Source organism: Balaenoptera musculus, chromosome 13, assembly GCF_009873245.2.
Source record: "Balaenoptera musculus isolate JJ_BM4_2016_0621 chromosome 13, mBalMus1.pri.v3, whole genome shotgun sequence".
Taxonomy (NCBI): Eukaryota; Metazoa; Chordata; class Mammalia; order Artiodactyla; family Balaenopteridae; genus Balaenoptera; species Balaenoptera musculus.
Genome location: NC_045797.1, coordinates 89540522 through 89554323, shown reverse-complemented (window position 1 = coordinate 89554323; position 13802 = coordinate 89540522). Strand labels below are relative to the sequence as shown.

Here is a 13802-nt window from a genome sequence, read left to right as displayed (position 1 = left end):
CTCAAGCTCCCTCTCCCCCATCTGAACAGTGGGGTGAGGAGCTGGAGGGCTCCCAGGACCCCTTCACACTCACCCCCCAAGTTCAGTGTGAATGAGAGGAGAATCTTGAAGGTGAGAGTGGAACAGACGGGTGATGTGGCTGGAAGATTCAAGGTCTGTCACCTCTCTGGACTTACCCGTCACATTTTCTAGTTCCTTCTTACTTAACAGTGTTGTTGTTTGTCTTGTTTTCACTTTGGCGGGGAATTTCAGACTACCCCCATCTATTTTCACAGTTTTAACGGTGGTTTCTGGGTGATTAGAGGTAGTTGCTTTGTTCTCACCGGGGCGCGTCGTGGGGGGAGATGATGTGGGTGAAGTGAATGCAGTTCCCAGCCCGTTTTTCTGAGCTGCGTGTTGTTGCTTCTGTGCCTGTTTCCGGGCTGCGGTCTCATCCCCACGCCTGCCCGCGCTTGGAGCAGCTGGACCTACTTCTCCCCGGAGGAGCTGGCTTACTGGGCTGGGATTTGCTCCTGTCTGTATAAATCAGCTGATCCTGTGCAGCAGGACACAGGGGTCCCTCCAGCCCCTGCTGTCCCCGGGCCCGGGCAGGATGCGCCCCGGCACAGGGCCGCTTCAGGAACCCGCCAGGCTCCCCTCTGAGCTGTGCGCTTCTAACGTGTTCCAGATCTCAGCTCCCGGCCTCGCCTGAAAGCCTTCCTCAGCCCGAGAGGAACCATGTGGGAGAGACCCGCGCATCACGTCTGTCATCTGAGGCAGAGCAACCCTCGGGGGCAGGCCGGGGCCGGGGCCGGGGCAGCCGATTCACTGCAGCCGCGTGGCTCTCACGCGGTACACGGAGGCCTGGGGACGCAGGCCTGGGGAGCTCCATCCATCCGCATTTACTGGGTCAAATATTGGCTTTTCGAGATACCTTCCCTCGACTTCAAAATGCAAAAACTTTGGAGAGGACGACATAGGACAAGTTTTTACCAGATCACGGACAGATGTTCTAATTGTCACAGTTTTGCTTAGGCCAGTTCTGACAGGCCTGGGGCACACGAACAAATACAGCTTATTTATTCACTTAACTGCTGTTCGGAGCCGAAAGATGAACCCAGGAGGCGGGGACGTCACCGTGTAGGGGCCGGGAGAGAAACAAACGGAAAATAACTGTAAGCAGTGATGCCGGGGGGTGGCCTGTGCTGGGAGGGGACAGGGGGCCCGGACAGGGGTCACTTCGGGTGCAGTTGGGCCAGGCTTGCCGAGAAGGTGGCCTCTGGGCAGAGACCTGAGGGATGAGGGGCCCGTACCCTGGGAGGAGGAGCTGGGGGGCAAAGGCTGGTGGGTCTGAGGATGTGGAGTTTCAACACTATGTGATTTTAATTAATTTAAGTTAGATTCAAACTCAACATATTTATATTTAAACAGCCCCATGTGCCCAGGGGCTACCATGTTGGCCCGTGCAGGGCCAGCACATGGAAGTTCAGTGGGAGCTGAGCTCTGATTTTGACTTTTATAAAATATATATATATATAATTTATACGTGGACTTAAGTAACACAGATTTGATATAAACCACCCACCACCAGGTCTCTGTGCAGTCGAGGAACAGCTCCATGACGTCTGGGGCCCCGTGGCAGCTCTGGGCACCAGGCCGTGGTTTGGAAGGTGACAGTCTGGTCCCCACCCGACTCCCGAGAGCCATGTCTGCAGTGCAGGAAGGATGCCCTGAGCACAGAAGGTGGTCCCGGCACATCTGCTGCATCGTCTCCAGGGGAAAGCCCGCCGTCTGGGCTTGTGCTGGAGGGGGGTGGCCCATGTCCACACGCAGCCCCTGTGCGTCTCTACTCCGACCCTCCCTGTCACCTGCCCCGTCAGCACAGGTGAAGGTCACGGCCATGCATCCCCTTTCACGCCCCGAGTCAGACCTCATGCGTGTACAGTCAGCTTCCTGGGCCCAGAGCGAGGCATGGGGGCCCGGGCAGAGTTCTGCCAGCTCGACAGCATCCAAAGCACAGGCTAACGTCACTACAACAGCTCAGAAGAGGATTGTTGGCTTATTGATTCTAGAAGTTGTCCATTTTATAAGCTGAAGCATTATGTAAAAATGTCCTTTAAGCTAAATGAGATAAACTGAAGGAAAAAATAATGGTTTTCACAAGGGATCCAAGTTGCATAACAATTTTTAATGTAGAATGTGTAAGTTATGCTTCTTGAAGTTTTTATTCATTAGGGATCTTAATGAATGGAATGTGAGTGAATAAAGTTTTATTTATTCACTAAGTTTTGAGGACCTTTCTACTTGATGACATTTTAGGTATGTGGTTTATCCAAGTTTGGAGACTAAGAAATAGAACAGTCATACCCCCCAATTCAGACAAGAGCTATTTGAAATCAGTAGTTTTCAGGCTGAGACGGACTGAAACACACTAACCAACTGCATCCCTCTCTCACTCTCTCTCTCTCTCTAATCACACACACATACACGTGCATGCACGCACACACAGCTCGGAGACTTTCCAAATTAACTGGATGACCTTGAACATCCCTGGCCCAGCAGACCAAGGTTGCTTTTGCTACTGCTGACGCTGTAAACCAGGGAGTGGACATGAGTCTGTGAAAACTTTGGTCCTCCTGTTTTACATACTGGTGTGGTGTGGCCATTCCAATGAGTATGCTTGATTGGGAGGAACTTGGGAGGCGCGGGGCCCCGTTTTTCTCTTCGACCGGATTCAGTCCCCATCATACGGAAAAGACTTTTCGGAAACACTACCGCGTTCTTTGGTAACCTAATCTAAAGCTCAACAATCTTCAAATCTGAAAACTTTTGTTCTTGTTTTCAACTCAAACTTTTAAAGCCTCCACCTCGGCTTATGGCTTCTAATTCTGCCCTTTGTAAAGCACCATTATGTATATATTTTCATGTACACATTCCTCTTTCATGCTATATTATGTGTGTTTCTTTTTGGCACAGCGTGGTATCTATTTAGTTTTTGTGTCACCATGGAACCCAGTGCACTTCTGTGTACACAGAAAACACATTCCATTTTTTTGAAGTGAGCTGTCACCAGGCCCTGAGTCTTTTAAATTAATGCAGCTTTGATGTACATAATATATTTGCTTGGTATCGCCATGGACCTTGGGTTCAGAATTACAGACAAGCTTGAGTTTGTGCCTGAGAGAGGAGAACCGTGCAAAAGCCACCTGAGTTACGGTTGCTGCTTTGCAGCTCTGGATTGCTCACCTCTCCCCAGCGTCTCTCTGGACCACACCTGCCTTAAAGCTTAAAGCTTAGCAAGGCAGTGAGGTGAGTGAAGGGCAAGTGTTATCACCCTAATCTCTGGACACCAAACTGAAGTCCAGGGAGAGTGAGGGAAGCAGGGCAGCCAGAGCTACAAGACATGCCTTCCCACCTTTATCCCACCCTCTGCCAAGCTAGCATTTGGAATAAAAATCAAATTAAGACAAGGAAATAAGCTGGTCATCCCTTCAAGTGGACCTTAAAAACAAATGGAATAAAAAGCATTTACTGGACAAAGTCATGTTACCCTAGTGGTTACTTGCTTGTGTGTTGCCACACTGTGTTATAATTTGCTTCATTACCTTGCTATTTGGTACGTAGTGTGCATTTCTCGGTCACTGTAACGGTTGTAATGACAATTTTCATCTTACTGCACAATCAAAACGGCATTGATAGGCATGAACTCCAGAGGCTGGGCCCGAGCATGGAGGTGGTCACTCAGGCCTGGTGTTCAGTCATGTGACCTGTACCTCTCGACTTGTGCCCTATCTGTTAAATATATGTTATGTCATTAAAAGCTTTTAAATAAAAAAAAATTGAATAAAAATGTGTTAGATCTACTCTCTTACATCTATTATTTCTTATTATTATGTAAAAAAAGATTTTTCCCCGTACTTTATGCATGTTGCTTGCGTCTCAAATGTACATGACTTCACCTTGTTAGCAAGTTTTCTGGTTTGTATTGAAGAGTCTGAAAACTCGTGAAACATAACATATAATTATATTTTCTAATTATGCAAAATTAGTTTGCAAGAAGAAAGTTTAATTTTTATCATAAACTGATACCTAGAAATGCCTAATTCTGCCTTTACTCATTTCTGAGGGGTGGAGCCATACATTCAATGTATTCGCATACTAAACTGCCTAAAATAACGCTTTCATGGATGTAGGGAGAGATTAATTTTTAAGATGATAAAAAGTCATCATATTCTTTCTCCCGACCGTGCACAGTTGAGACCTTGCCTACTAAACACACCTTGGTTTCTCCGCCGGTCACAGAACTCACTGCGTTTTCTGCTGACTGCAGGAGAAAGCTGGGGGGCTAATTTTGATGCACAGTCTGTCTGTATCTCAACTTGCTTCCCGCGTCAGGGCCGTTTCCTGAGAATGAGGTAAGAGGTAACTGGCTGACCAGTGCGAGTGCCTCATCGAAAGGGAGTTTGGGGAGCTCGGAGGCCACAGTGAGAGACCCTCACCCTCCTCATTCTGTCCTGTCTTATGGAAATTCAAGCCCATTGATTGCAAGTTGTCATGACGCTTTAATAACGTGGCACCTAGGGCATCATCCTGTGTGGAATAAAAAACACCCTGGAAACTTGGTAATTAAAACAAAAGTTGTGTCTGTGAGGGTGGGTTTTGTCTTGAGTTCCCTTCAAAGACAGTTGAGTTTCTGCAGAGAAGCTGGATTACGTGTGGGTTTGCTTGCTGGGGAGGGCGGTGCAAACAGAGCCCAGAGTCAGAACGTGACAGGCACTGACCACACCATTGTGAAGGTGGCCACGGATGGGAGGAGAGGCGAGCTGCAGTGACCTGACCAAAGCATGCTGGGCTCTACACTTCACAGGCCACTCAGCCTCTGGTCAGCTCACTAACCCCTGCCCAGGGCAGCTTTGCCATACACTGTACATTCTCAACGTAATTATTCACATTTCCCTTCAAACCCCCCAATTCCTTCTTAGATGTGACCTTCCAAGGAGGCCACCACACATCTTTGGCTAATTCACACATAGAACAGCATGAAGCCAGAAAACCTCTAGAAAAGGAAGGTGTTTGCATTTTTACCTAATTTAACCCAATGGCCAAGTCAATTGTCTTCAAAGTTGAATTGTCCAGAAAGTCCCAAGATTCAATAAAGAGTAAGCAAAGAAAGGACCTTACATATTTACAAATGTATTTCAGAAACAGAATATATTAATAAACAGTTATGCAAACTTATGGTTACTGGGGGTAAGGGGGGAATAAACTGGGAGATTGGGATGGACATATACACACTACTATATATAAAATAGATAACTAATAAGGACCTACTGTATAGCACAGGGAACTCTACTCAGTACTCTGCAATGGCCTATATGGGAAAAGAATTTTAAAAAGAGTGGATATATGTATATATATAACTGACTCACTTTGCTGTACACCAGAAACTAACACAACATTGTAAATCGACTATACTCCAATGAACATTAAAAAAAAATAAAGTTATAACCAGAGCAAATCACACAAAAAAGAAACAGTTATGTGTTAAAAATGGCAGTGGACATGAACATTTTCTGTCATCTGGACAGCAAATTTCTATGTTCTTCCTCATGGAATTTTCTTTCCTGTCAGTGGGCAGATACAATATATACTCATAAGGAGATTTAAATACACACACTTATTTTATACACACATATGTGAGTCTATCTATTATTTAAAGGTGTATTCTTTTAAGTGGGCTGTAGTATGAAAATAACTGTAACTTACTAGGCATTAAATAACCATTGAATCTATATTTCTCAAATTATAAGACTCTGAAAAGGTACTTACTATATACCATGTAAAAAATCTGCTATTAGAAAAAGCTATGACCCCTGAATAATAACTTTCTCAACTTTAGGATAACGAGGGAACTTTAAGCTCATAATTACACCTTAGACCATTACATGCATTTTGAAAATAAAATTCTTCATGCAAAAGACCAGCCTATGATAGGTCAACTGGACGAAATATAATTCTGATTAACTAGTGATGCATTTAATGTAATCTGAAATGAGTTACTCAGATAGCATTTCCTGTTCTTCAAATGAGCAGAGAGTGATAAAAAGAACACGAGCTCTGAAGTAAGAAAAACCATCAACAGAGTTTGACCATATATCTACCACTTGCTGAAAATAATCTTATCTTTCTGACCCTCAGTTTCTAATTAGCACAATGAGAGTGAAATAATTTCTACCCTGTCCCATCTTACACAGTCACTGTGAAGATCAAACACAGTGTGTACATTACTATACTGACTGGAAATGTACATTATTAGTAATATTTTGGTTCACGTGTAACTACAACGCCAGAGGATTCTTGGAATTAGAATAAACACCTAATTTGCAAGTTATAAATAATAGTCCTTCTGTAATCGGTGGGTTCCTATGTAATAATTTGGTGGTTTATAAGCATTTGTTTTCTCTGTAACAAAACCTTTCAATAAACTTCACGTTTCAGTTTATAATAGGGGTGGAGAATGGTAGAAATAGTCTGAGACTTTATAGCTACTAGTGAAGCCGAGGGCAGCTTAAGCTTTGTCCGTGTGACTCCACCTGGCTGCCCTGGTTTCCTTGGGTGACCATCAGCTGCTGTGACGGGTCCTATGAGCAGCCCCTCGGCGCCCAAGATGCCTCCGCGCACCGAGTCCTGCCTGCCTTGCTTCTCACTCTGTTAACTGTCAGTCACTGTCTGTGCTTCAGTTTACTAGGAAAGAGGCACAGTCCCCCTTGGAGAGGATCTGCTGCTGGCTCAGCAATGCAACAGCCGCCAAGAGGGTCAACAAGGGACACGCAAGACCGACATCGAGATGCTGACCCAGAACTCTGGTCACCAGACACAGAAGGTACCTTCCTCAGTTTTTCAGAAACAATTACTGCCAATACAAGGAGGGGACAAAGACATGCAATGTGGGGTGTCCTGAAATGAGTTTCTCATGTTACAGACACGGCTATGGGGGCAGATACTCACACAGACTGATAGTGATTTTGGCACTAAACGTAGCCATCAGGTAAAATAAAATGCATTTGGGAGGACATGAAAATGGGAGATGGATGGACACATGCCTTTCAAAGCCTGACTGTCGTAAGTCACACACAGCTAGGAGTTTGATCATGTAAAATGAGCACTTCATCAGCAGAGCTGTGTCTCCTTGATCTAGAACCTTCCTGAAGATTCCTGACCCTGCGGGTTATGAAATAACCCACTAGATAATCCACCTGGCATATCTTTGTGTGATATTGGCTACATGGGGTCTTGGAACACCTGTTCGTGGGCTCCTCCAGGGGAGATTTCTCCCTGTGACAGAAAAGCTTGGTGAAACCCTCTCCAGGAATCAGGCCTTGGAAATGGTTTCTTCTTAGGAGGGATGCTTTTGTTTGACGTGGAAATCAAGCAAGCCTTTGGGCCTTCCTGCTCAGAACTTAGAGCAATCAGAACCACAGTTCAGGGTCCATCACATGGGCTACCTTTGATCCAACGATTCCTTGGGACTTAGGACTTGATGAGAGGCTGTCTAAGAGGGAGTAGCTTATTACACTTTACTGCCAAGGTATTTGGTAAAATGGACATATTTGTCTTACAGCAGAAGAGGTAGCCTGATGACCCACAAATGGCCACCACGGCTGCACCTCTCGTTAGTAGTTTTAGTTGATTCCTTTAAAGTTCAAAGAATAGATGATTCTAGAAGGTGTTTAGCTGGAGAATCCAGAGCTGAATATGAATCCTGCCACCAGGGACCAACAGTTGATCATTCATCCTCCTACTGGGCATTTTCTTTCTGGAACCAACTTCCTTACATGCCTCTGACTTGGGCTTCATGTTTGCAGAACACTGAGTGCTGGTCACCAGGCAGGGTGGGTCACATAATCAGACATTCTGGGGCCGACGTTATAATTATGCAATTGTTTCATGGCTCTATCATGCACCCTTGATTATGCCCACTTACATGAATTTTCCTAGAAAAATGTCTTTATCTTTGGTTTGCCTTCTCACTTTTTAAAACAACTCTAAGCATTCAAGTCAGAGTGAATGAAGCCAGTGCAGTCACATGCTAAAGCTGTTTCAATAAACCTGTGATCGCTTTTTCAAAATATGTCATTTTGCACTTTTAAAAGTAGATTATTTAAAACATGGCCCTAAGTAAATTAAAATTGAAAGTTTAATTCTAGCAAACGGAGAGCAGACCCTAGACTCTGGTTAAGGCACTTGGTTAAATGATGCATATGTGCAAATATCTCCCACCCTAATTCACCACAGCCACAAACATCCATAACTTCAAATATTAATGTCTACCACTTTCTAAGCATAGAACGAGAATATGAAAGAGCAGTATTTTATACTATCTTCATAAGAAGCCATGGTTAAGCTACAAATCACGAGTCAGCCTCAACAATGAATGATTTCACCCAGAACTACACACATGTAATACAGGGTCCAGAAATAATTTGCCAAATTGGTCGATTCTCCAACTTTCCACATATTTTATTATCCAGAGCTGCTGTTTTTAATACTCAGCATGAAAGTCCCATCATCTCATTAATGACACCGCAGTCTGCTTAGCAGAGCGAGCGGTGTGTGTCTGTGGGTGTGTGCCGATGCTACTCCTTAGGCTGCCTCCACACCACGATCTATAACAACAAGACGAGAAAAATAACCTCTATAATAACAAGACGAGAAAAATAATCTGGTCTAAAAATAGACCAGATTTTAATGCATGAAGTTTATGCGTGTGTGTGTGTGCATGTGTATGTGTGTATACATTTATATACAGATATGCTTGTATTATCCATGTAAGTTAAGCAGTCAATTGTTTTCATAAGGACCCTAAACTACAGTAACAACCGAGGATTCTTTCATGAAAGCCAGGTTTCCTGGAACAAACTAGTGTAACCTCTGAAGGAGGAAAGTTGATCCATGCCCACTCCACGGGATTAGAAACAACCAACTCACACCTGCCTGATCTAAAAACTCTCTCTCCATCGGCTGAAACCATTGCCCTTTGCGTTGAGGAATTAGCCTTTCTCAGAATTCAGATTCTTGAAGAGCTTTGAGCCCAAGGAAGAAGTGTAAGGAAGAAATATTCCCTTCACTTTTTAAACCTGCTTTGCCATTTCTCTGAGGCAAACTCTAAGCCAGTTAAGCCTAGAACTAGACTCTTCGGCAACCTGCCACTTCTTTCTAGAAAAGAAAGGACTTTTGTGAAGGGATTGGCTTTGAAGTCCTATTTCTGAGTCTGACACTAACAGTAAGCTGGATGCAAAAGCAAAACCACCTGAAATTTTTGCCCCAAGGATGCCGCTACCCTGCCCAGCGTGCTCTTCATGGGTCTGTCTCCCTGGATCAGAAACACAGCTCTTGAGCGTGGAAGCAGATGACGGGCTGATTCACTACCTCGTCACAGCCGGGCTCCCCCTCGTCCCCATGCCTGACGGCCACTAAAGGAAAGCCTTGGCAACCGACGGACAGACCTGCGTCACCAGCTCATGCAGCAGGGGCCACACAGGCTGCCAGCTCCCGGGAGGCACGCGGGCTGCCCGTGCCAACACCACAGCCCCCGGGGTGGCTCAGGGCGGGATCTCTCGGGTGGAGCCCCCGAGAAAAGGCAAACGGAACTCTCTCGATGAAAGTCGCTGAGCTAAACAAACGTGTGCACACCACAGATATTTCAGCAAACCTGGGGGATGACCAGTCTGAGAAACGACATCTCACGTCTGATGGATGATTTACAGAAATTCTCTAAAAGGAAAGGGAAGGCTCCTCCCGGCGCTGCCCCCGGCCGCCTGATCCCGTGGGCATCAACCACGCATGCGCCGTGGAACGGGCCCCGCCCACCGCTTGGCCCTCGGCTGCGAGGTTAAAGGTTACCGTTCTCGTCCTCGTCCTCGTCCTCGTCCTCCTCGTCGTCCTCGTCGTCCTCGTCCTCCTCCACGTCCTCGCCGTCCTCGTCCTCCTCCTCGTCCTCCTCCTCCATCTCCTCCTCCTCCTCCCGGTCCCCCTCGTCGTCCTCGTCCTCGTCCTCCCTCTGCTCGTCGTCCTCGTCTGAGTCGTCCTCCTCCTCGTCCTCCTCCTTGTCGTCGCCGTCCTCCGTGCCGTCGCTGTCGTAGCACTCATCCACCGACGAGCTGTCCGCTTTCACCGCAAACGGTTTCCGCTTGGGAGCAGGTTCCTGGGGCTGCTTGTCTTGTGTTTTTCTTTTTTTAGCCAAGGGGCAGCCATACACGCTGTGAAAAAAGAGAGGGAAGATCTGAGTTACTATCTTTGAGGATCTCAGGGCAACGGGAGTCCTGGGTGAAGAGGCTGAGGTTCGGCACGAATGCAGAAGGGATGTGAGCACAGGACTCCCGCGGGTGTGCCGGCACCTGTGCACAGAGCAGTATTGCACAGAGACACAGCTGGCTTGCGTCTGCTGCTGCTAACACTTCCCCTCCTCTCCTCGCCCCTTATCGCTGCCATCCACGTGATCACACGGGGATCCGCACAGCACCCCCGGGGATGGTTTACGAAGCACGTGCACAACAGCATGTAACTGACAACACAAGTCCGCTAAACATCTTACCAAATGCACACGGTGTGCGACGCACATTTAAAAAAAAGAATTAGTTCATGCGTACGATATTAACATGTATACATTTTTGTGAAATACGGAAATATAGAAGTTGCCAAAAAGCTTTGGATATATTTGGATTTGTACATTCTCGAGATAAAATTATATCTGTAGACAGAATGACCACTCAAAGGAGATGGACCGTAAATGCCTTTGATGGGAGCAAGTTTCAGACTCTGTAGAAGGTGTCAGTCCTGCCCTGGCGTCACAGAAAGCAGACTTGGTGTATTTGGCAGTCAGCACTAATCATGCTAAAATTGGCCCAAACTTGGGTAAGATCCTTACAGCAAGAGCTCATAACCTTTCCTTGAAAAAGGGCAATTTTCCAAAGCATTGTTGCTAATTAGAGTCTTTTTCTTCCTGAAAACTCTATGTGTATATATACTGCAAGCAATGGGGAGAAAAGACATCCGGGAAAATGCTGTTGGCAATTATTCTGTGTGTCTAAAATGAGATGTGTGATCTTCATCACTAAGTGAACACTTTGATAGGGGATTCCTGCAGACTATGATTAGCTTACTTTTGGACCTAGGAATGGTAAATATTCATTCAGGCATGAACCCACCCAGTGTGTATTTATTTTGGGAGCTTCCTCTTTGCTGGGCCCTGTGCTGTGCAGGAGACTCAGAGGTGAAAGGCACAGATCCACCCTTCAAGTCGCTTATGGTCCAATGGGGACTCAGACATGGCAGTAATTCTGCTTTAGAACCTCTGGCCACTGTTTACCACCGTGCACCAAATGCCCGGGGAGTCGTGGGCACTCATCCAATAGTTGTTGAGTGAATAGAGAGTGTGACAGACACTATGATAAAAGTATAGAGAGGGCACTATGTCATAAAATAGAGGGGCGGCCAGCCAAGGGAGCTGGGCCGTCCCCAGGAAGAGGCGACGCTGGAGACAGGCCTCAAAGGAGATGCCCAGATATCTGGGAGGGACTGGGAGGATGGCACGAAGAACTGAGAGCCCTGCAGGGTCAGACCATCCTTGCAGGCTAATGACGGGAGTTATTTGAGTTCCTCCATGCAATCGATGATGCGATCACATTTGCATGTTGGGAAGCTGACAGCAGGTGCAGTGAGGACAGATTGAGGGCGTGAGAGACGAGATAGGGTCAGGGGCGGGGGAAGCAGGCAGAGCTCCCACCCATGAAACACAGAGTGATGAGTCTTCTGCCTTTTGACTGTTCCCATATTGTAAAAATACAATAATCCAAACAAATAATGTTTATTATAATCAGAAAAAACTGAAGGAAACAAATTTTGGTCTAGAGAGTGTTTCTAATAGGAAATAAACAGGTATCTGAGATTTCTCTTATGTGAACATTTACATGGATTTGGGGAGAATCTGAGTCAATAATCTCAGCCAAACATTCCATAGCACTGAAGGACTGAATCCTCCCTGCCTCCATCCCTGACAATTGGTCAAGACCAACTTCCATTCCAGCGAATCTTCTCAAGACGTGGTCCTGGATCTGGGTGGACTTGTTAGTGTATTCACTCTGCATTTATCTGAATAAATTAGTAAGTGTAACAATAAGTATTCTTTTTCTTCGGGCCCTGTCTGTGATCTGGCAGCTCATGAGGACTACTGTTACCTTCCCCAAACTCTTCTCTGTTGTCTTAGTTCATCAACAAATTGTTGTGTGTGTCTGTTCTGCATCAGTGCTACCTGCACACCAGGTGTTCACTGAGACAGACAACTGGCCTGCTTTCACTATCAGATTCATTCAGATGCTGGGAAATGATGGGAAAACAGTTGACCTTGTGCTATTCAGTCATGTTACTCAAAACGGCCCCACCTCCACTTGGCAATGGGAATGTCTGTAGATGGTGTAAACCCAGCACTACAGTGGGCTTCTTGTTGATTCTCTCCCCTCTCAGCAGCCCCAAATCGCAAGATGCCAACGGGGAGCTCAGACCTTAGACGGTAGGGTTGCAAAATTCAGAGTAGGGGAATGGAGACTGCCCTTCTATTTTTACCTGAATTGGTTTTACTTCCTTATCCTACATTTTGTAAACCATTTGGATTCATTTTTTCCAACTTTCTGGAATTAGCTGGCCTCAAGCTTCCAGTGTCTTCTGCCAGTTTACATGGTGCTCAAGCTTTTTTCTACAGCTACTAATGTAAACTGGAAATAAAATCGCGCTCTTCCTACAAACAGATTCGTTTTGTCCCTTCTCTGTTTGACCCATTCACACCGACTGTGAGTTCCTGGTATCTACTTTAAACACGACAAGCAAATTCAAGCCCACAGGACAGATTTCATTTTACTTGTGCCAAACAGCTCCTGGATGAAGAACCCACTCCCGTAGACAGACGCTTCCTGGTCTATGAAACCCAGTGGTTTGGAATGTTTCAAAGTGAAGCCTTGGGAAGTGACTCTGGGACACGCATTGGGGAGTGTGGAGCCTCCCAAACCCATAAGTGGACCTCACATCTGCTGATGGGGTGGCCAGCAGGGCAGAGTTTGCACAGCTGAGGAAGAGCGGGTGTTGCTTCTCTTCCACCTAGCAGGGGCTGCTGGCCCAAGTGCTGGAAAAGCCAGACTGCTTTCCAGCTGCAACCTCCTCCAGATTCATCCGGGCTCGTGTCTGTCAACACACACGAGTCTTTCGAAAAAACCAACAACCCCCCACGGTTCTGGAATGTCCCTAGCATGACAGAACAAATGGCAGAGTCTTTGGAAAAATTGGGAATCTGGTGCCAACGTGAAACCCCAGGTAGAGAACCTGGCAGGCGCCATGGCTGGCGCTTCACCTGCGCAGGAGGGTCCAAGCTTCACTTAGGGTTTGGAATTCACGGTCGGTGTTGCACTCCTCCATTCTGCGTCTCAGCCCTGTCGTCAGGCCTCCACCATGGGAACAGCTGCCTGTTTCCCATAGCAGCGAATGGAACCTCGTGTTTGGTGGTTACTCCGTGAGTATTGCTGAATGAGCAAACCGTAGTTTTCTCCACTCATCAGTAATGAAAGCACTTATCACATCCTAGTGTGATTATCGGTGGACATACTGTCTTCCTCCTTCATGAGACAGAGAAAACGGCCCGTGTTTAAGGGATTGTTCTATTTTTAGAGCTGCAGTATCCAATACAGTAGCCACTAGTCATATGTAGCCAATTAATAAAATTAAAGGAGATTTTTAAATGAATTCATCAGATGCACTAGTCACGTTTCAAGGGTTCA

General features: G+C 46.2%; 1 protein-coding gene across 10 annotated transcripts in view; it reads right to left on the bottom strand.

Annotated features, from left to right (window-relative positions):
- The window catches only part of MYT1L (myelin transcription factor 1 like), a 406818-nt gene that overhangs the window by 102951 nt on the left and 290065 nt on the right, over positions 1–13802 (bottom strand). For all 10 annotated transcript variants that reach the window (XM_036873928.1, XM_036873935.1, XM_036873927.1 and 7 more), the window contains one exon: positions 9883–10238. In XM_036873928.1, the coding sequence (XP_036729823.1) occupies positions 9883–10238 (356 nt within the window). The remainder of the gene's footprint in view (positions 1–9882; positions 10239–13802) is intronic.